Raw genomic sequence first — 24,161 nt, forward strand, 5'->3', positions numbered from 1 at the left:
GCTGGTAGTGAAACTGAGTTGGGGTCAGCTTACGATTCTGATGGTCTGCAGTTGTTGTGGGCACATAATCCCAAGAATCCCATATCATCAGAATCTCATTTAACTATATCATGCCACTTCCAGCCCAATTTCACCACCTTCACCATTTATATAACCATTCAGATATGGTTCTCTGAATATAGATTTCTATATATGGGCTCCTACTGGGATGAAGAGCAGGATATAAATCAAATAATAAATAAATAAAACAAATACAGATTTGACATTTTCACTGTTGAAATTTTAATGCTCATGTAGTCATGTTAATATTTTCAGAACTATTTCTATGACATTATTCTTGTAGTATTTGTACAGTAGAAATTAGCTGCTGGCTGCCCATGATCCAGATCAACTACTAGCTGATCCACCATTCCCCTGGGTTCATCCTATGAGTCCTTTATAACTCTTCTTCCTCCACTAACTACGCATATATCAACAGCAGCAACTGGGACAGAGGCAACAAAATTTGGCCTCCAGCTAATCTGGTTGTGAATTACTATTATGTAATGCAGATTTAGCGTTGTTTAGGTTGAATTCCTATAACCAGCTAAATATATGCAAAGTCACATTCATTTAATAATAATAATAATAATAAAATTTTATTTGTTAGTCGCCCATCTGTCTGACTTAACAGACACTCTGGGCGACTTACACAATATAAAACACAATTTAAAACATATTCATACAACAGTCACCATATTAAACAACAATACATCTAAACCACCCGTTAGTAATACAACATAATAGCCTAACCCACCCCAGAAATCCCGTAGGCCTGCCTGAATAACAGGGTCTTTAAGGCTCGACGAAAAGCCATCAGGGAGGAGGCATGTCGAAGGTCAAAAGGAAGCAAGTTCCAGAGGGTGGGGGCCACGACCGAGAAGGCCCTCTCTCTGGTCCGCACCAGCCTAGCTGTTTTCACCGGTGGGACCGAGAGAAGGTCTTGTGAGGCCGATCTTGTTCGGCGGCATATTTGGTGATACTGGAGGCGTTCCTTCAGATAAACTGGGCCAAAACCGTTTAGGGTTTTAAAGGTTAATACCAACACCTTGAATTGGGCCCGGTATACAACTGGCAACCAGTGTAGCTCCATCAACACTGGGGTGACATGATCCCGGCGACGGCTTTGCTTTATTAAGCGTGCCGCCGCATTCTGTACCAGCTGCAATTTCCGGACCGTCTTCAAGGGTAACCCCACGTAGAGCGCATTACAGTAGTCTAATCGAGAGGAGACCAGGGCATGTATCACTCGTGGAAGCAGATGTATAGGAAGGTAGGGTCGCAGCCTCTGTACCAGATGAAGTTGGTACCAGGCTGCCCGACTTACTGCAGATACCTGGGGCTCCATGGACAATTGAGAGTCCAAAATGACCCCCAGGCTGTGGACCTGGTCCTTTAGGGGCAATCTCACCCCATTAAACACCAGGTCAAAGTTTCCCAACCTTCCCTTATCCCCCACCAGTAACACCTCGGTCTTGTTGGGGTTCAGCTTCAGCCTGTTCTCTCCCATCCATCCACTTACGGACTCCAGGCAATTGGACAAGGTTTCCACAGCCAACTCTGGTGAGGATTTAAACGAGAGATAGAGCTGCGTGTCATCCACATACTGGTGACACTGCAGCCCAAAACTCCTGATGATAGCTCCCAACGGTTTCATATAAATGTTGAATAGCATGGGGGCGAGGATAGAGCCCTGTGGCACACCACAATTAAGGGGCCAAGGGTCTGAAACCTCACCCCCCAACGCTACTCGTTGATATCTGTTGGAGAGATAGGAACGGAACCACCGTAAAACAGTGCCTCCCATTCCCAATCCCTCCAAGCGATTTAACAGGATACCGTGGGCAACGGTATCGAAAGCCGCTGAGAGATCCAGGAGGACGAGGAAAGTATGTTCTCCCCTATCCAACACCCTCCTCATATCATCCACCAGAGCGACCAAGGCTGTTTCAGTTCCGTGTCCAGTCCTGAAGCCCGATTGGAAAGGATCTAAATAATCTGCTTCCTCCAAGTGTGTCTGTAACTGTTTAGCCACCACATGCTCAATCACCTTGCCCAAGAATGGTAAATTGGAGACTGGGCGAAAGTTGTTTAAATCTTGGGGGTCCAAGGAGGACTTTTTCAAAATAGGTCTTATCACTGCCTCCTTGAGGGCTAATGGCATTGCACCCTCCTCCAAGGATGCATTTACCATTGCCCTGATCCCTTTGCCCAGTCTCTCTTTACAGCTTACAATGAGCCATGAAGGGCAAGGATCAAGCAAGCAAGAGGTTGGTTTCACAGTAGAGAGCACCTTGTCCACGTCATCAGAGAGAAGAAGCTGAAACCGATCCCAGCAGACCGGATTGCAACTGGCCGCCTCTGGACCACTACTTGTAACCACGACGTACAGAATCTTGCCCTTTAGGTGCTCAACTTTATCGGCAAAGTGTTTTACAAATGTGTCACAGGAGGCTTTTGAATGTTCCATAGGTTCCTGCGCAACTGGACCGACCAGGCTTCGGACCACTTGGAACAACCTCCTGGGACAGCACTCTGCCGACGCAATAGAGGCAGCAAAAAAATGCCTCTTTGCTGCTTTTGTTGCCCGCTGGTAGGCCGCTATTGCCGCTCTAACCAGTGTTCGATCGCCTTCAGCGAGCGACTTCCGCCATCGGCGTTCTAGTCGTCTCACCTCCTGTCTCAGACCGCGTAACCGTGGTGTGTACCAGGGTGCAGTCTGAGTTCTGTTCAGGGGAAGAGGACGTTTCGGTGCCACCCGGTCTATTGCCCTAGTGATCTCCTCATTCCACTCCATCACCAGGGTTTCGACCGGGTGTCCTTCAGTAAGTTCCAAATCACCCAGCGCATTCAGGAATCCACTGGGCTCCTTCAGGCGTCTGGGGCGGACCATCCTAGTAGGTCCTTGTCCCCTGCGGAGGGTATGCGGCAGTGAGAGATCCATATTCACCAGGTAGTGATCTGACCATGACACAGGGCTAGAAAAAACATTCCCCATTTTTAGATCACTTCTCTTCTCTCCCGAGACAAACACAAGGTCAATAGTATGGCCGGCTACATGGGTGGGACCTATATTACTTAGGTGCAGTTCCCGTGAAGTCATGGTCTCAATGAAATCCCGAGGGGCTCCAGTGAGAGCGGCCTCGGCATGCATGTTGAAATCCCCCAAAACCAATAGATTTGGGGTAAACAACCGCACAGCCGAGACCACCTCAAGCACCTCGGTCAGGGAGTCTGCTGTGCAGCGGGGTGGGCGGTACACAAGCAGAATTCCTAAACTGCCCTTTGGTCCCAACCTCCAGTACATACAATCAACAAACTTGGTCTCGTGGAGAGGAGGTCTGGTGAGAACCAAGGACTCCCGATAAATAACTGCCACCCCCCCTCCCCGCCTACCAATCCTCGGCTGCTGTGCATATTGGAAACCCGCTGGACACATGGCCTCAAGTATGGGAGCTGAGGCCTCATCCAGCCAGGTCTCCGTAATGCACACCAGGTCCGCGTTCTCATCCAGGATCAGATCGTGGATGAGCGATGTTTTCTGAACGACAGACCTGGCGTTACATAACAGCAATCGAAGGTTGGATGGAGTCTTACATCCCCTAGTTATCTTCTGGTTTTGGGCAGGCCCGGAACAAGGGATGGGTATAATACATCTATCCCTTGTTCCCCTAAATTGGCGTGGCCTGCCACCCGCGCCCTTCCAGGATCTGCCGCCAAGCCTCATATTGCAAATAACTCTCCCAAGAGTACACCATCCCTTCTGTTTGTGGACAAGTCTTGGCTTTATTTGTTTACAAGTGATGCTTTAATCACTATATATAGTGTATACTGCAAAGGTAGCCAACGTGATGCTCTCCATATTTTGTTTGACTGCAACTCCCATAATCCCTGACTGTTGGGCAAGTGATTGGAGCTAGTGGAATTTGGAGTCCAACAACATTTGGAAGACACCTATATTAGCTGCCCTTGATATAGTGAGACATGCAGTACAGTTTATTTATTTATTAAAGAGATAGGGGAGGTGGAAGGCTTCATGTGTTACAAATTAGTTGAAAAATATTTACAGTGTTAATGACAATAAGTATCTAATGATGTAGTAATGTTATATTTTTATACATATGTTTCTCTCTCAGGAATTTGGGCCCTCAGTTTAAGAAAGACATATTATTAATGATTCAGAACACCTTTAGTTTTGGGCAGAAACAATCCCATCACCTATTTAAAATTTTAATGGAGTGTATGGAGCACAGGGATTCTGTAAGTATGATTAATTTAATGGAATCCTTTTTATTAATCTCCTTCTCTGCAATGCCGTTGCATTTTGATTTAGGTTCAGATGTTGTTCCACCAAATTGATCATCTTTAGAATAACTTTTAGAGGGCAAAATTTATCCATAATTATCCATGTTCTGTCTTGTTAACAGCAGTTTAATTACTGCATAATTGAAAGTAGCATGAGGACATGTTGCAGCAGAAAGCCGAATTTTAAATGCAGTCATATGACCACTGTTTGCCACATACTCTGTCTGACTATAGAATCATAGAATAGTAGAGTTGGAAGGGGGCTATAAGACCATTGAGTCCAGCTTAATGCATACCCAACAGATGCCTGCCCAGCTGCCTCTTGAATGCCTCCAGTGTTGATCCTATCTGGAGAAAAGGCCCAAAGGGCAGATGCAGGAGTGGAGGATTGAAAGAGGGAAGGGATTTCTTTCAAGGTATTTAAGAGAATTTTAAACTTTACTTTAAAGTTGACTTTTTAAGTGCCACCAAGTAGTGGTGGTGCAGACCTTCTCTGGGCGTCATTTCCACAATGCCTTGCTCCAAGGAAGGGTCCCTTCTTCAAAGTGAAGCTGGGACGGCCCATGCCACTTTCTCATCAGCTAGCTGGGCAGCAGGAGGGGAAGAGGCAGGAGCAGCAACTGTGGGCAGGGAAGAGGGAGTGGTGACAGTGTTGTCTGACCAGTCAGCTAGCTGGCGGGTGAATGATTACCCCTCCTGTTGTTGGATCGTCAGAATGGAAGAATGGGAAATATGGGGAAGTGAGTACATTGAACTGGTCCTTAATGGATGACAAGAGCTCCTCTTGCTCTTTCTTAGAAAAGAGGACAAATTATAGCAAGAAAATTGTAAGTAGGACATACTTTCCATGTCACAGATATCTCTGTTTCCAGCTTTACATTTATTCTTACTGGTCTGTCTTATGTAAAATAATGATTTTTTTTATAACTTTTAGTCACTAACCACAATGTTCAGGGTTTTTTATCTGCAGTCTCAGGCCTTGTGGTCTTGTATTCTAGTCAGCAACATGGCAGCACACAGCATAGTGACACAAGACAGGGCTTTCTTGGTGGTAGTGGCACCCTTGTTGTGGGACTTCCTCTGTAAATGTGGTTGTTCCTCCTCATTGATGACTTAGATACCAGCTTTTGAAGAAAGGCATTTTGGGGGATATCGTGAGTTGGGTATGGTTAATTTTATAACTGCTGCTGAACTGTTTAATGTTGGACATTATGTTTTGTGTTTTATTTATTTGTTAATGTTTTAACTTGTGTTCACCATCCTGAAATCCTATGGGATGGAGTTCTAAATGTGAAATAAAGAAAGTACATTTTGGCATTTAATTTATTAATTAACTGCCAAACCTTTGTCTACCACATGCAGTAGCCCAGAATTGTCTAATGGTTTTCTCTCTTCTCTCAGTAACATTTTTTTTTGTAATTTTGACAGATAACTATATTTGATGCAGAGTCAGACGAGCATCAGGACGTTGATTTGGCAATCCTGACTGCGCTCTTAAAAGGTACTTGCACATAACCCCTTCTGCCTTTTCCTCCCAAGTCATGCCAATGCATAAGAATTACTTATGAAGGAGGAGAGGAAAAAAACCTCTTATGTATAAAATATAACAGTATATTTGCTTGCTTGTAGGGACAAATATGTCTGCTCCAGATCAGCTAAATCTGGCACTGGCTTGGAACAGACTGGACATTACTAAGAAGCATATATTGATTTATGGACAGCACTGGAAGGTAATTTTCACATTTATTACTCTGTGTGAATGTTTACAGTTCTGCTTTCTGTATTCTTATATTTGTCTTATCCTACCTAAAGAGCGTGTTGAATCTGAATTCATTCACCAGCATTGAGAAACAAATATAGTTCAAAAAATGCAAAAGTAATAAATTAATTCTCCCCCTTCCTTTGGATTTCCTTCAATTGTTTGAAGGTTGGGTCCCTGGAACAAGCAATGCTTGATGCTTTGGTAATGGATCGTGTAGAATTTGTGAAGTTGCTAATAGAACACGGAGTGAATCTGCACCGTTTTCTTACCATATTGCGACTGGAAGAACTGTATAATACTGTGAGTGCCTGGAATTCCAATACTGAATACATTACTAAATACATTTTGCTTAAATATGCATCTACATGCATATCTGTTAATATTCAGAGATAGTCCCAATGTAACAACATATAGGTTTTGTATTCTTGCTTGGGTGTTTGACCTGTAACATAGAATTCAAAAAGTTATTCTAAGTATGCCCAGATGGATTTTTGCACACAGAACTAGTTGGGTAGTTCTGGCCATAGGTCTTGGTGAGTATCTGTCATGTAGGTGCATGCCTAGTTATATCAGGATGCTCCTGCAAATCTGCCTATTCTGTTTTTTTTATACTTTAGATGTGTAAATGGATGAATGGGCAGATGAAACAAGCTACAAAGAAATGTCACCTTCTATCCTTCTTCCTCATTGATCTATTGATCATTTTGTTGATTGATATGTTTCACTGTAAAGAGAGCATGAAATGTTCTTTTCATTTTGTTATTCAAGAATACTTGCTTTGACTTCATAATCACAGCTGAGGCCTTGCTGTGCATATTTAGAGATATCATTTATACAACTGGAACATCTGAAATCTAAAATGGATGCCAGTGTATTATCTGAAAGTTTGGTGGGATACAGATGGAAAAAATCTGGGTATGCCAAACTTTTTCCAGAGCAGAGCTTGGAAATGTCACCTGTGAACATGTGTAATATCAATACAACAACAACAACTCTACACTATAACAAAAATAAATAAGCAGTCAGTGCTTTGTTCTTTTGATGCTGCCCTTTTGGAGTTATGAAAAAGTGCTTGTGCTTCCCCAAGGGTAACACCTACTAGGCAGTCAATGGCAATCAGTTTAATTTTCTGTTTGAGGATTTGCAGAAAATGTAAAGGGCAAGTTCAGAAAGACCCAACAGCACCTTAAAATCGATGAGGGAGGAATGCAGGATAAGATAGTGGGGATGAAAAATGGGTATTTCCTCTGGTAGTTAGTATCTTATGTTGCTCACACAGCCTCCACCTTCTGCCCAATCAAGACAAACCAAAAAGGAAGCACTTAAGTGGGCAGGAGGTTCAAGAATTATTATCTTTAACAAGTGATCAGTTGGCTGATAGAGTCATTTGATTATTCTGTTGTGAATGTGGGCAGGAAATGCAGCTGAAGAATGTAGAATGAGCACTCTCTTTTTTTAATAGCCCAAGTCTGGAACAAAATTTTGTACAGTAAGACATAGCTGCCAATAAAGATTAACATACTAGCAGAGGTTGGAAAAGTTACTTTTTTTGAACTACAACTCCCATCAGCCTATCCAGTGGCCATGCTGGTTGGGGCTGATGGGAGTTGTAGTTCAAAAAAGTAACTTTTCCAAGCTCTGCATACTAGCTGTCAAAGGAACTTGTCTTGTTTCTGAATCATCCTTTCATATATAGTGAAACTTTCTTTCTCATGTTTTAGATACTGTGTTCATGTTCTTTTTCTTTTAACATTGCAGAAACAAGGGCCAACAAATCTTCTTCTGCATCATCTTGTTTGTGATGTGAAACAGGTAACCTACATTATGAAGAATGAGGAGGAAGGGCTCTTTTAGACAGTTGTTTTTGCAATGACTATACCTTAATCACTATTTGCTATATGTTGTGCTGTAGTATAGGATCTATACCTTCAACCTGGCAGCTATGCTGATCCACTTAGCCCACGCAGACTAGCGGCAACTGCAAACAAAAAGACTACTGGGAGCATCAAGCACCCATGCTAGGGAGAACCTGTACTGTGAGGTACTCCCCCCCACTTCCTGTTTAGAGCTACTGTCAGTGGAAAATAGGGCATCTGGGCACAACCAGCCAATATGATAAAGATGTTGAAGGAAGAACATCTTATGACAGGCAGAGCAATCCAGATGATGGGCAGCCAGCAAAAGGGGGGGGTTGGAAAAGGAGCTGGCGGACAGTCCTCCTGCTCCGGAGCTGCCAGCCCAGCTGAACAGCCTCCCAGGGAATAAGCCACCATGGAAATGTTTTTACTGCACCAGTCTTTTGGCTTTCCCCAGCAGACCCCTGGCAGTGCCGCAGGCTCCTGGTGGCAGCGTGGCTCTGTTACGGCAGAGGGCTGTGGCCAGCGGAGGCCAGTGGCACTGGGAGCCTGCCAGTGCAGCCCGGGGTCCATGGCATCCAGTTCCCCCCAGCCCAGGGGAAAATGAGTTGGATTGCACCCTAAAGATGGACAATCTAAGGAACATGGTTTTGAGTAATCAATGGCTCAAGCCATGAGACTATTCAACTGTAGCAAACCTCATACATACATACAGTCATGTCACAATGATTCTAAGTTCTTGGAGTGCCCTCTCAATTAACTGTGCTTTGAATCTGAGCCTACCATCCTCTTATCAACACAAAGAATTAAAACAATTAGAGAAAAGTGGCAAGCACTACATTCTGGCATAACTACTTGGAGGACCTGTGAGGAGTGGCATCTCACCTGGTAATTAGCTATGTCCCCCAGGGATGCTGTGTTCACACCTTTGACCCCTTGGCCACAAAAATGTTATTAGCATAGTGTAATAGCTAAAAATGTGAGCTAGAAAATCTTGGCTCAAATATCATTTTAGTCATGAATATGGTAAGCCACTGGCTCTTAACCTCAATCCCACATTGTAGCATCAATGTCCATTGTGGATAATAATACTGAGATACAATAATATGTCATCTTATAAGGTTCTTGTAAGGATTCTTGAGATGTGTGAAGCACTTCAAACATTCTAAAGCTCTAGCAATATGCTAAAGGGTGATTGCTATGTAAAATGTCAATTATTTGTGTTACAGAATACTCTTCCAGTGGACTATAAAATATCTCTGATTGATATTGGGCTGGTAATAGAATATTTGATTGGTGGAGCTTATCAGAGCAGCTATACAAGAAAGCATTTCAGAGTTCTATACAATAGTCTTTACAGGAAACACAAGGTAAACTCAATGAAGTGTTAACAGCCATTTCTGCCAGCAAGAACGTGCACAAATGTAGTTTAAGGGAAATGGTCTAACATGAATGTGTTGTTATAGTTTGGGTCTGAGATGGTATTCAGTAAGCAAAGAGAACTGGAACACATTCAGTCAAGCATCATATCAAGAGGTTAAAATACACTAGGATAGCAAATAATACAATTATAGCAAATTTAACAATCTTATAGCCTGTTTATTTTCAATCTGAGATATAAATGTTAAACAGAATTGTGGGGATCAATATTTAGTGTGTTTTAACTGGTTATAATAGGTGTTTACAAAGTAAGGCAAGGCTTGCTTGCACTGTCTGCTTTCCATTAGTTGAAATAATTTTCATGTGCTCTGCTGCATAGCTAACCTGTGGAATCCTACAAAATGCCACTTATCTATATGCATTGGTGTGTCCAGAAAAGTTTTTCAGGGTCAGGTAGCTTGTCAACATCGGGACACGCTAACTATTTGGAGAATCTGTCTATACCTAAGTATTGGCATGTATTCTCCAGAGCCAGGTTTAATTGTCTCCCGCTCTCTTGGAAGGGCGATACCAAGGTACCCCTTATGAGGACCATCTGTGTCCTTGGGGTGACGAAGTTGAAACATTGACTCACGTCTTTTTTGTATGTAATTTTTATAGAGAGGATCGCGATAGAGGGAGGTTCCCACGCTCCGTTCTCTCCAATAATGCTGTATATCTGCAGACCCACAGACAAGTATACTTCCCTGATAACTATTTATTTGTAGACAATTGCTCTCCTACATAGAAGTTGCTCTGGGAGCATTCAACCAGTTAATTCTGGAGTGTTTGTTTTCACCTGGTCACCTGGCGAGGAGTCAGCGTCGGGAGTCCTGAGTTTTGAGTCTTGGGAGATGTTGGGACTCCAGGTGACGCCCTCCTTACAGACGCTGTTATCAACGGGGAAGAAGGCGGACATGTTATAATATATTATCCTCTGTTGTGGAATGTGCTACTGGGGAGTATATTTTTATTGGGTCTCTTCCTGGAGTGGTTGGCCTTGACAGCTTGGAGCAATTGCTTGGCTGCTGCCCTCGGAGGAGACCTGCATCTGCTAAGTGTCGATTAAGAACAGCATTGACAGGAGAGACGGCTCTATCTGAGATTATTGCTGCTGTTGCTTGTTGATTAACTCCATCTACGAATCTTAATGAGAGTTTTACTCCTTGCAGACTCACACCTAAGCCTCTGGCTGTACTTCAGTGAGCTTGCTGTCAAGTGCTGATTCGCTTGCTGGTTTAACTGTTCAGTGACTGTGTCATAAGTTGTTTCAGTACATTCCTCATGAGCAGTGTTTTGCCAGCTATAAGAACATTTCCAAGAACAGTGATAATTCTAGTGGGGAGCTAGGTCAGAAAGATCCAGGAGTTGGACAAGGATTAGGAGTTGGGCAAGGATTAGGTTATCCTAATACATCAGTCATGGAGAGGATTTCTCCTCCTGGAACATCGCTACAGAAGAGTCGTTGTTAAACAACTACATTATCTTCTTATGAGACCCTCATGAGACTTCTGTTAAGAATTCTACATTTGTCCAATCCTAGCTCCTATTAGCAAGTGCTGTCATCCTCAGCTGTAACAACTGGAGAACTGGTGGAGGGCCTTTGGACCCCGATGAAGGCGATTGGCTGCTGCATCTAGGGACAAGGGGCAGAGAGACTCTGAAAACTGGAGAGCTTAATCCTTGATTCATTTTTAGAGTATTTTGGGTGGTTTTAAGGGCAGATTTGGGGTGGTTTTAAGGGTGGGTGGCCTGCCTGAGTTGCAGGCTCCAGTGTTGGGGCATATCAGGGGGGAGTGATGGAGGGAGGGGGAGGCCAAGATATAATGAGGCTGGATGGCAGATGCTGGTGGGGTGTTAGTGGCAGGCCACGTCAGATAAGAGGAACTAGGGAGAGATACGTAATATCTGTCCCTTGTTCCGGGCCTGCCCAATACCGGAAGATAGCCGGGGGATGCAGGACCCCATGCTCTGACCTTCGGCTGTTGCTGTGCAATGCCAAGTCCATCGCCCAAAAAGCATCTCTCATCCATGATATGATATTGGATGAGGGCACGGATCTGACATGTATTATGGAAACCTGGCTGGATGAGGCCGCAGCTCCCATCCTTGAGGCCATGTGTCCAGCTGGGTTCCTATATGCGCAGCAACCGAGGGTTGAGAGACAGGGAGGGAGAGTGGCGGTCATCTATCAGGGGTCCCTGGTTCTCACCCGACCTCCTCTCCATGAGACCAAGGTTGTGGATTGCATGTACTGGAGGTTGGGCCCAAAGGGCAGCTTAGGCATTCTGCTCGTGTACCGTCCACCCCGCTGCATGACGGACTCCCTGGCTGAGGTGCTGGAGGTGGTCTCGGGTGTGCGGGTGCAATCCCAAAATTTGCTGGTGCTGGGGGATTTCAATGTACATGCTGGGACCTCCCTCGCAGGGGTGCCTTGGGATTTCATGGAAACCATGGCTTCCTGGGAGCTGCACCTTGTTTCCATAGGGCCCACCCATGTAGCTGGTCATGCACTTGACCTTGTATTTGCCTTGGGAGAGGAGGGAAGTGATCTGAAAATGGGGGCTACATCTCTTACCCCCTTGTCATGGTCAGATCACTATCTGGTGAGAGTAGACCTTTCGATGCCACACACCCTCCGTGGGGGCAAAGGACCCATTAGGATGGTCTGCCCCAGGCGTTTGATGGATTCAGATGGATTCCTGAATGCACTTGGAGCCTGCAGACGGGCACTCGGCTGAATCCCTGGTGAAGGAGTGGAATGAGGCGATCACCGGGGCATTGGACCAGGTGGCTCCGAAACGCCCTCTCCCCATGAATAGGACTCAGATGGCACCGTGGTATACTCCACAGTTGTGAACTTTGAGGCGGGAGGTGAGACGGCTAGAATGCCTGTGGCGGAAATCTCGCTCTGAGGACGATCGGACATGGGTTAGAGTGGCTGCAGCAGCCTACCATGTGGCAATAAGGGCAGCAGCCTCTATTGCGTCCACAGAGTGCTGTCCCAGGAGGCTGTTCCAAGTGGTCCGAAGCCTGGTCGGTCCAGTTGCTTCGGAACCGACGGGACATTCTAAGACCTCCTGTGATAAGTTTGCAAAGCACTTTGCGGATAAAATCGATTGTCTAAAGAGTACAATTCCGCATGCTGTGGATACAGTGAGTGAGCCAGAGTCGGCCAGTGGTTTTCCGGTGATGTGGGATTGGTTCCAGCTTCTTCCTTCTGATGAAATGGACAAGGTGCTTTCAACCTTAAGGCCAAACACCTGCTTACTTGATCCTTGCCCATCGTGGCTCATTATGAGCTGCAAGAACAGACTGCGCGAGGGGATCAAGGCTGTGGTAAATACGTCCTTGGAAGAGGGCGTGATGCCATCAGCTCTCAAGGAGGCAGTAATAAAACCAATCTTAAAGAAGCCCTCCTTGGATCCCCAAGATCTGAACAACTTTCGCCCAATCTCAAACTTACCATTCTTGGGCAAGGCAGTTGAGTGGGTGGCGGCGAAGCAGTTGCAAGCGCACTTGGAGGAAGCGGATTATCTGGATCCATTTCAGTAGGGCTTCAGGCCTGGACATGGGACTGAAACAGCCTTGGTTGCCTTGGTGGATGATATGAGGAGAGCGTTGGATAGGGGTGAATGCACCTTCCTCATCCTCCTGGATCTCTCAGAGGCCTTTGATACCGTTGACCATGGTATCCTTTTGGACCGATTAGAGGGGTTAGGCATAGGGGGCACTGTTTTGCAGTGGTTCCATTCCTTCCTTTCTGATAGGTACCAAATAGTAGCACTGGGGGATGAGGTTTTGGATCCTTGGCCTCTCACCTGTGGGGTGCCGCAGGGCTCCATCCTCTCCCCGATGCTATTTAACATCTATATAAAGCCGCTGGGGGCTATCATCAGGAGATTTGGGCTGCAGTGTCACCAATATGCGGATGACACTCAGCTCTATCTCTCATTTAAATCTTCACCGAGGTTGGCTGTAGAAACCCTGTCCAAGTGCCTGGAGTCGGTGAGTGCCTGGATGGGAAGGAATAAACTGAAACTGAACCCTGACAAAACCGAGGTACTGTTCGTGGGAGACAAGGGAAGGTTAGGGGACTTGGACCTGGTGCTTAATGGGGTACAACTGCCCCTAAAAGACCAGGTCCGCAGCCTCGGGGTCATTCTTGACTCCCAACTGTCCATGGAAGCTCAGGTTTCAGCTGTGAGCCGGGCAGCACTGTATCAACTCCATCAGATACGGAGGCTATGCCCCTACCTTCCCAATCATCTGCTCCCATCTGTGGTACATGCCCTGGTCTCCTCTTGCCTTGACTACTGTAATGTGCTGTACATGGGGCTACCCTTGAAAATGGTCCGGAAGCTGCAACTGGTACAGAATGTGGCGGCGCACCTGATTAAAGGCAGCCGCTGGCGATCACGTAACTCCAGTGCTCAAAGAGTTGCACTGGCTACCAGTTGCTTGCCGGGCCCAATTCAAGGTGTTGGTTTTGACCTTTAAATCCCTACATGGTTTCGGCCCAGCCTATCTGAAGGAGCGCCTCCAGCATCATCAGTTATGCCGCCTAACAAGATCGGCCTCAAAAGACCTTCTCTCTATCCCACCAGTCAAAATAGCTAGACTGGTGAGGACTAGAGAAAGGGCTTTTTCAATTGTGGTCCCCACCCTATGGAACTCCCTTCCAAGTGATCTCTGCCAGGCCCCCTCTACAATGAGTTTCTGCTGGGCCGTGAAGACCTGGCTCTTCAAGCAGGCCTTTGGGGTGGGCTAGATTTTAACATGATTGCTTTTAGATTTTAATGTTATTGTATTGATGTGCCATTTTATGCTATTTTGCTTATTTTGTACGTCGCCCAGAGTGACTGGTTAGCCAGCCAGATGGGCGACTAAGAAATCCAGTAAATAAATAAATAAAAATACTTGGCCCAATTATGAGGAACTTTCCTGGCAGGCCATTGGTCTGGTTTTTGAACTATTTCCTAGCTGATTTTAATAAGTCTACAACAGAGTCAGTGGCTAAGTTCCTCTTCTCTGCCCAAAGGAGTTGCAAGAGGATTATTCTCTTTTAACTGCTATTTCTTTTATGCTGTACTTTTATATTTCCGTATCTTAACTATTCTGATGTTTTATTGACTATTTTATTTGAATGGGTCTGTGACTGTATATTAATAAACAAACAACATTGGGACCTTGAGGGGCCCTTCCTTTCCCTGTAAAGAGGAACCTGTTTTTCCATTTATTATTTCATGGGTTTGAGCTCACGCTACTATGCAGCAATGCTTCATGGGGTATGAAGGCAATGCATCCTTGGAGTGCTGCGTTCATTATGTTGGGGACGGGGTGGAGTGAAGTGGCAGTGGAAAGGTTAGTGGACCTTTGGGTTGGCAGCAGTGGCCCTGCAGGTGTGCATGCACTAGCAGAGCTGCTGCTTTGAGCTATCCCAATCTCACTGGAGAAGTCGTTGGACTCCAACTCCAAGCCAGCCAGCATGGCCAATGGTCCAACAATATCTGGTGTGCCACAGGGTTCTTATCTCTCTGAAAGGAAAATTATGAGCCTCTGAATGTGAGTGTGCTTTTGTAAAATTACCATGACCAGGATATAATGATGATGCAATCCAGATCTAATCTGTCTCTTCCTCTTTATTTCATGGTGCATCTTTGGAACCAGAGGGTTGTCTCCAGCTTGACTCAGAACTTCTCACTTCATCAGAATAATCAGATGGGGAGTAAAAGTGGATTTGCTGAAAATACCTTGCATTCCCAGTTTATCAGAACAGCGCAGCCATACAAATACAAAGTACTGTGATTCTTTTGTTTACTCGTGTAATTTGTTAGAAGAACACTAGATTGAAAAATCCTGTTCACTTACCCAGAGAGTTTATGCATGTGAGAGAGGCAGACTCAATTACTGAAGTAAATCATGTCCTCTGCAGGGCTTGAGTAAGGGCTGAATCAGACAAAAACTGAGAAGTTCAGCTGGCTCCTTATATTCCTCTTAGTGGTTCATCCTGTGTTGTAAAATGTGGGGGACAACTTCAGTCATTTGCCAAAGTCTGACAATGGATGACTGTAGATCAGTGGGTTATTGATACAAACTCAGATATGTGTGTTCTCCAGAGTTTTCCAGAAACTTTGAGGAACCAGTTTCATAATTATCCAGTGCCACAATATTGAAAAAAAGACTTGTAGATATCTCATGCCACCAAGATCTTCTCTATATTTGTTCCACTTCAAGAGAAGGACCAAAAGACCATCTCCTTGATTGTCCCCAAGAACACAGGATGTTCAGACTAGAAGCATGTGAACAAGCACTTTAAAGAAATTTACATGGAGACCCTTTATTCTAGTCTGGACATCCTCAGAGTGGTGATGGTCTGGCCTCAATAGGCCTTTATGGGAAAGGTCATGGCTCAGTGGTAGAGTGCTCTTTGCATGCAAAAGGCCCCAGGTTCAATTCCTGGTTTCCAGATAGGGCAGCAGAGACCCCTGTCTGGAACCATTGATCCTACCAATCAATGTAGACAATATTGAACTACAGGATCAATGATTTGACCTGTTAAATCTTGCTAGAATTTTACAACTACCTACACAACAGAGAGAAAAGTTGATCTCAGTAGTTGCATTCCATTACATGGGTAATGAGTAAATTTTTTCATGTTTTTCAGTTACTTTTGTGAATTTATGATTCTGTATTGTATCTGTCATATAATGTATTTTATAATTCTGAGTTCTATTTTGGATAGACTCACACTCTTGAGATGAAGTATATATAGGAGTGCTATACTTTTAATAACTTACCTAGATTTTTATTTATAAACTTGCAGGAAAAGCCAACTGTTCTTCACAAATCTAGAAAGAAGCTCAAAGATGAATTTACTGTCTCTGACGACCAAGAGTCAGTTGGCTTTATTTACCCATATAATGATCTCTTGGTTTGGGCTGTATTGATGAAAAGGCAGAAGATGGCTATGTTCTTCTGGCAGCATGGAAAGGAAGCAATGGTGAAGGCAGTGGTGGCTTGCAAACTGTACAGAGCCATGGCCCATGAAGCCAAGCAAAGCAACATGGAGGATGATACGTCAGAAGAGTTGAAGAAGTATTCAAAGTAGGGGCTCTCCCTTCACTTCAGATAATAAAGATCTACAGTGCTTAGAATGGTTAGACATTTTCTCTCCATCAACTAAGACTGTATAATGGGCTTCCCAAGGGGATCTAGATGGCCGCTATGAGAACAGAGTGCTAGACTAGATGGGTCTATGGCCTGATCCAGCCGGAGGGCTTTTTATATGTTCTCAATGTTAAAGCTGGTGCATGGTGAGGGATATCCTTTGGTTCAGCAAGCAAAGGAGGTATAGTTTTAACAAGGATAAGCTGATCTGAAATGTAAATGAGTGTAAGGGATTACATTTTCTCACTGTAATGAAAAGAAAATTATCTGATGAGAAACACAAAGAAGCCAGCATTCTGTTTAATATAGGGTTTTCTATATGCCTCCCATTGTAAGGTTTATTATATATTTATTATTATTACATTATTTCAACATCATGTCCAGTTTCAATAACTTAGTTATCAAGTACGTTACACCTGTACTATCAGGTGACTTATTCAGATGATAATCTACTTCCACTACCAGGATCCTCAAATCTATCATCTTTAAAAAAAACTTTAAAAAAACTGCATTCTTAGATTTGTGGTGCATGGGACCAAAAGGCAATGATTCTAAATAGGACTGCTACTTCAATAGAAATGTGCTAATGTTTGTAGCTGACATGGAACATTGCAAAAAAGGACTTAGTATGCTCTTCATATTAGTTTATGAATGCAGCCCATTAGAAGTAACATATATATATATTGTCATAGATGTTTATTTGAATGATTTATATCATGATATTGAGGGCCTTTGCCTTTCAAATCTTATTTGTTATTCTGATACCTGATTTTTGGGATGTTTTACTTTAGTTACATCAGTCTTAAGAAAAATATTTTTAGTAATGATGTTTCACAAGGTTTTGTACTTTTTGTAAAGTGGCAGCCTTGACAAAATTGAAATGAGATAAGGTAGATATTATCAGTTGCATAAATGTTGACCAATATATCCTTTGATTTATTTATATTATTTATACAATATTATATTCTTTGTATTTTCTGCTGAAGGTCAGATAGTTATGATTTCAGTATTTTACATTCATCTTAATGTTCACTTTAAAGTATGTCACTTGTTTTTGTGCCGCAGTCAACATGCCTTGACGTCATAAAATAAAATTACTGCTTTCTAGCAGCAGCTGGAGATTCATCTCTTCCATCAGTCACCCTCATCAATTCACCTTCATTTTATCTGACAAAATTAGTAGAGTCTGGTGAAACTGGTAGATATTTAAGACTGCATTCCTATGCTCACTTACTTAGGCAGTACGCCCCATTGAACACAGTGAAAATTTCTTCCAAGTAAAGATGCACTGTAAGCAGTTCAGCAGGTTCCACATGAATGCAGTCCAAGTAGCATTTATTTTGCCATAGTTGTAAATGTTTTGCTGGTTGCAATGTTATGTTTTTATTTATTATTTATTAGATTTATATCCTGCCCACCCTCCCAGTAGAAGCCCAGGGCCTACATATGCTAGCAAAATAGAGAGGTATGAGCCTAGGGTTAGTCATGGTTTATTCTAATGTGCAGCTGCTAGACACCTTTTGTGAGGTGTCAAAAATGTGCAGTGTGAAATAAGTTTTTGTGCAGTTGAGCATATGGGATTTAATCAAATGGATGAGAAAAGAGAAAAAGAAATAAAAAATGAAGATAAATACTGGTTCCGTTCAAACCTGCATAACTTTATACTACTAGTTATGCTTTTTGGGGTTAAAAAAAATTAAAACAAGGTGCCAGTACTCATATCTTGATAAAAGTACAGTGGGTGCCAGCACAAAATGGCTGTGGGTGGGCAGCAAAAAAAGAGGTGGTGGTACTCAGTACTGGTGAGTACTGTCACAAAAAAAGACCTGTTAATAATATATTATGGGACAAATTACTTGACTAGTTCAGGAGTGGGCAGTGTGCTAGCTGCTTGTGCAGTAGGAAAAAAGCTTAGAATAAACCCTGGGATTAGTAGAAGAATTTGTAGATTACCAGAAGAATTTATCAGATGGGTTAATGGAAACAATAGGAAGAAACATAATGGCTGCATTCCTAACCACACACTTATTTAGAGGAATTCCCATTGAAGTCAATGTTTAGGGTCAAGGTGCACATGTGAGAGAAGCTTTGTACAAGTCGTATTGCTTGCCACGGTTGCTTATGCTCAGTCAGTAATCTAAAACTGGCAACATCTCTCCCACCCACCCCCTTTCTTTTGTTGTCATAGTGAGTTTGGGCAGCTAGCTCTAGATGTGCTGGATAATGCTTTTAAACAAAATGAGCAGATGGCCATGAAACTGCTAACATATGAGCTGAAGAACTGGAGTAACTCAACATGCCTGAAGTTGGCCGTGTCGGTGGGATTGAGACCTTTTGTGTCTCACACATGTACACAGATGCTGTTGACTGATATGTGGATGGGACGCTTGAAAATGAGAAAAAACTCCTGGTTTAAGGTAAAGAATCTCTCAGTAGTCCCTTATCCAAACTGTTAGAAGGTATGTATTAGGCTGTGTGCTGGTGGTGGTGGTGATGAGGGGCTGGCTTGTTTGATCACATTATAGCATCACTGCATGAAGGCTTCTCTCATTCCAGTTCAACACCTTCATTGAGAGGAATCTCTCAAAAAGGATCAAGCATGGCATGGGAAAAGGCCATACCTCTACCATAACTTTGATTGCACAAATAGTGCAGCATGCATTTGCATTGGGTATGTTCTCATCCTATGATTCAATTGCAAAAGGTCTTTTGTTCTAGCCATAAGTGGTCTTGTCCATCACTGAGTATATTCATGCATGGGCAGGTGTAATAGATGAACTAGAGGACCAAAGATCAGTGGTTCGAGGGCTGCAGCACCTTTTCCAACCATACTTTTAGAGCAAAATAGCTTGTGTGACACAGTCGGTTGAGCAAGTGTTGGAGATCAGTACTGTTGAATTCAGGGTACAAGGGCAGTACATGAACTGTAGACAGGGTGCAACAAATGTGTGCATCTGTGTGAACCCCCCGGAAATTCCTATTGAAAGCTGATATGTAAATTTGTTAAACAAATACATCTGGTTGCCTAACCACACCCACCTCCAAAGCCCCGTGTGGGCCTGCCTTTTCAGATTCATGTAGCAAAATGTGTCCAAACTGTGTCCCATCTCTGGTCTTAGGAGAAAAAATGGGCAGGACAGTGTGTGTGCAGTCCCTCTGCCACAACAAGATGGGCAAGGATTATTGGGGTGAGGGAGGAAGAGATAGAGTTGAGGCCAGGAAGCAGATTCTATCTTGAGAAGCTGTTATAAGACACTCCTTCCTGTTAAGTAGTCAGCCCTTTGTTATCTCTTTGAAAGCATTGCTTACTAGTTCTGCTGCAGGGAAGACATGTGTACCTTGCACTCTTGAAGACCATTAAAATGTGTTTATGCTGTGTAATCCCACAGAAGCACTTCTCCTTTTCTGCCAAAGCAAACACAAATTAAAATACTCCTACATTTAATGACATCATAATAGATTTCAAAGTGAATAATGGCTACTGTGTTTTGCATATTTGTGTGTTGCCCAAGGAACAGTTTTCTTTCCCAAGCAATAGTCTGCAAGTCTGTTTTTCTGATGCTGAGTCCATCTTCTTTCATGAACTTTTTGCATATTTAGAAGAGAAAAAGTGGAAGAATCAGAACAAAATGCCCCAGGTGGCTTTTTGACTCTCTCATCCACCTGGATATGAGCACGGGGGAGGCAGAATCAGTACTAAATGTGCAGCAGAAGAGAATGTGGGGTGAGGTGGGGAGAAGAAGGAGAGGATCTGATACCATGTGTCTAATTTTATGGGTAGATGGTTGGCTGGGTGAGCAGGTATTATGTACTGGAAATGCACCACACCAGCTGAGTCAGGCTCCAGAGTGAGAAAATCTGGTAATCTCTGATTGATCCATCCGTATACTAGAAAGTGTTGAGCCAAGATTTGTGAAGGTACCCACATAAAAGTGGGGATGCTTCCAGTTTGAAATCCACAGGATCAGGACATAAGAACATAAGAAGAACATAAGAAGAGCCTGCTGGATCAGGCCAGTGGCCCATCTAGTCCAGCATCCTATTCTCACAGTGGCCAACCAGGTGCCTGGGGGAAGCCCGCAAGCAGGACCCGAGTGCAAGAATACTCTCCCCTCCTGAGGCTTCCGGCAACTGGTTTTCAGAAGCATGCTGCCTCTGACTAGGGTGGCAGAGCACAGCCATCACGGCTAGTAGCCATTGATAGCCCTGTCCTCCATGAATTTGTCTAATCTTCTTTTAAAGCCATCCAAGCTGGTGGCCATTACTGCGTCTTATGGGAGCAAATTCCATAGTTTAACTATGCGCTGAGTAAAGAAGTACTTCCTTTTGTCTGTCCTGAATCTTCCAACATTCAGCTTCTTTGAATGTCCACGAGTTCTAGTATTATGAGAGAGGGAGAAGAACTTTTCTCTATCCACTTTCTCAATGCCATGCATAATTTTATACACTTCTATCATGTCTCCTCTGACCCGCCTTTTCTCTAAACTAAAAAGCCCCAAATGCTGCAACCTTTCCTTGTAAGGGAGTCGCTCCATCCCCTTGATCATTCTGGTTGCCCTCTTCTGAACCTTTTCCAACTCTAGAATATCCTTTTTGAGATGAGGCGACCAGAACTGTACACAGTATTCCAAATGCGGCCGCACCAGGACCCTCTAAAAAAATTCCAGCTCCTCCTACTTCCAGCTCCTCCGAAATATCCACTGCCCACTGGTTGCCCTGGAAGCTATCAGACAGCACTGGGGACTTTCCAGCCCATGGACCTAATTAGGTCTGCCAAGTCTCTCCATTTGGACTACCAGGTCGTTTGGCTCAAGCTACGCTCACCAGTCCATCACTTAATATTATATGATGTCAGGTGCAAGACAGGTAAAGCTGTGGCTTCAAACAACTCCAAATTCCAGCCATGGCTACAGGCTAAATGTTAGTATTGAATGAAATCTTCCTAACCACATAATACTCTTATAGGTGATTCTGAGCATTCTTCTGCCTCCCACCATCCTGATGCTGGAATTTAAAAACAAGGCTGAAATGTCACATGTGCCTCAGTCACAGGAGTTTCATCAATTCACATGGTATTATGGGGATCCTGGCACTTCAAGTGTTAAAGATAACATCTCATTGGTTAGTATGGTACCAGATTTACATTTCTTTTTTTGTTTTAAAGAGGTCAGTATCTGGATGTTTTTTTCTAAATAAATGTTATGGATGTTGGGGTAGAATTATTTATTTATTTATTATTTGATTTATATCCTGCCCTTCCTCCCAGCAGGTGCCCAGGGCAGCAAACAGAAACGCTAAAAACACTTTAAAACATCATAAAAAGAACTTAAAATACATTAAAACAAAACGTTAAAAACATTTTTTAAAAAAGCTTTAAAAACATCTTTAAAAAAAGGGTTAAAACATTATTAAAGAAAACATATTAAAAGCAATTCTAACACAGATGCAGACTGGGATAGGTCTCAACTTAAAAGGCTTGTTGAAAGAAGAAAGTCTTCAAAAGGCACCGAAAAGATAGCAGAGATGCCACCTGCCTAATATTTAAGGGGAGGGAATTCCACAGGGTAGGTGCCGCCACACTAAAGGTCCATTTACTATATTGTGCAGAATGAACCTCCTGATAAGATGGTATCTGCAGGAGGCCCTCACCTCAACACAGTGCATAGGGCTTTGTACACCAAAACTAGAACCTTGAACTTAGCCTGGCAGCAAATGGGCAGCCAGTGCAATTCTTTCAGCAGCAGGGTGACATGTTGGCAATACCCTGCCCCAGTGAGCAGTCTCGCAGCTGCATTTTGCACCAGCTGCAGCTTCTGGACCAACCTCAAGGGCAGCCCCACATAGAGTGCATTACAGTAATCCATCCTGGAGGTCGCCAGCGCATGGACAACAGTGGTCAGGTTATCTCGGTCCAGAAACAGCCGCAGCTGTCTTATCAGCCGAAGCTGGTAAAAAGCACTCCTAGCCACTGAGGTCACCTGGGCCTCTAGCGACAAAGATAGATCCAGGAGCACCCCCAGACTACAGACCTACTCTTTCAGAGAGAGTACGACCCCATCCAAAGCAGGCAACTGACCAATTATCCAAACTCAGGAACCACCAACCCACAGTGCCTCCATCTTGCTAGGATTCAAACTCACTTTACTGGCCCTCATCCAGCCCACCACCGAATCCAGGCAGCGGTCCACGGTTTGCACAGCCTCTCCTGATTCAGATGTTATGGAGAAATGGAGCTGGGTATCGTCAGCATACTGCTGACACCTTGCCCCAAATCTCCTGATGACTGCTCCGTAGGGCTTCATATAGATGTTAAACAGCATGGGGGACAAGATGGTACCCTGCAACACCCTACAGCACAACTGCCAGGGGGCCGAAAGACAGTCACCCAATGCTATTCTCTGAGAGTGACCTTGGAGATAGGATCGGAACCACTGTAAAATAGTTCCTCCAATACCCATCTCACCAAGTCGGCCCAGAAGGATATCATGGTCAATGGTATCAAAAGCCACTGAGAGATCAAGTAAGAATAACAGGGTTGCATTCTCCCTGTCCTTCTCCCAATAAAGGTCATCCATCAGGGCGACTAAGGCCGAGTCAGTCCCATAACCAGGCCTGAACCCAGACTGGGATAGGTCAAGATAATCTGTTTCATTCACATTACAGTTGCCAAATGCTGCAATGTGGAGTGTTCCTTTTCAAAGTTCCCACCAACAAACATGCCCTCTTCCAGGATACTCTCTTCTATTTCCCCTGGTTTTCCATTCCCATTCACCCACACCCAATAGTAAGTCAGCATTTCATGCAGATTGTTCTCTGCACCCACCCAATGACATCTGCAAACCTTTGGTTTCCCCAAGCCTGCTGACGTGTCTCTCTTGTGCACAGATGATGCCATTTTGGCTATGTTAAAATCCTTGTGAAGAAAATGAGTTCACTATTAGAACATAGGATTTACAACACTATGAGATTATAGGAACTTATTTTTTACTCTGCAATTACAATCCTGCTATCTTGAAAGCTTTGAACACTGGGAGGAATGTCAGGATTACATGAAGCACATAGGGCTGTTTATCTCTGTCGCACATTCCCAGAAGCACATTGGCCATTGTCGGCTTCAGTACCAGGAACAGAGGAAGTTGCCTTATTTTGAGTCAGACCATTGATCTATATCATCATCATCAACAACCACCATCACCACCATTGACCTATATAGCTCAGTCCTGTTTAGGATGACTGGCAGCAGCTCCCTAGGGTTTCAGAATGAGCAGGAGATGCCAGGGATTGGTCCTGGGGCCTTCTTCATGCAAAGCATGTGCTCTACTGTTCTGAATTATGGCCATTCTCCTGAGACAGAATGCTAGATGAAAAAATTATTTTGGGTTTAGTAAAATAAATATCCTCTTCAATAACTCACTAATGTCAATTCCATGAGAATATTTGCTGTTTTCCAGCTTCCATTACCCACTAAAGGGAAATTATAATTATGTACACAAGAAACTTGCTGAGAAATACTAGGGGTGATAAACAAGATTTGTATATTTTTATGGTGTGTATAAGTCTTGATATTTATGCAGTCTGATTTCTTTGAATGAACCTTTGAAACATTACAC

The 24,161-nt window shown here is 43.7% G+C and overlaps 1 protein-coding gene across 1 annotated transcript in view; it reads left to right on the forward strand.

The window, feature by feature from the left end:
- The window catches only part of TRPM6 (transient receptor potential cation channel subfamily M member 6), a 125,018-nt gene that overhangs the window by 25,178 nt on the left and 75,679 nt on the right, over nucleotides 1-24,161 (forward strand). Inside the window, exons 9-18 of the mRNA XM_061609311.1 lie at nucleotides 4,176-4,299; nucleotides 5,773-5,845; nucleotides 5,974-6,074; nucleotides 6,272-6,406; nucleotides 7,865-7,918; nucleotides 9,192-9,331; nucleotides 15,045-15,180; nucleotides 16,208-16,488; nucleotides 18,740-18,968; nucleotides 21,517-21,672. Coding sequence (XP_061465295.1) covers nucleotides 4,176-4,299; nucleotides 5,773-5,845; nucleotides 5,974-6,074; nucleotides 6,272-6,406; nucleotides 7,865-7,918; nucleotides 9,192-9,331; nucleotides 15,045-15,180; nucleotides 16,208-16,488; nucleotides 18,740-18,968; nucleotides 21,517-21,672 — 1,429 coding nt within the window. The remainder of the gene's footprint in view (nucleotides 1-4,175; nucleotides 4,300-5,772; nucleotides 5,846-5,973; nucleotides 6,075-6,271; nucleotides 6,407-7,864; nucleotides 7,919-9,191; nucleotides 9,332-15,044; nucleotides 15,181-16,207; nucleotides 16,489-18,739; nucleotides 18,969-21,516; nucleotides 21,673-24,161) is intronic.

This window comes from Rhineura floridana, chromosome 1 (genome assembly GCF_030035675.1).
Source record: "Rhineura floridana isolate rRhiFlo1 chromosome 1, rRhiFlo1.hap2, whole genome shotgun sequence".
In the NCBI taxonomy this organism is placed as follows: domain Eukaryota; kingdom Metazoa; phylum Chordata; class Lepidosauria; order Squamata; family Rhineuridae; genus Rhineura; species Rhineura floridana.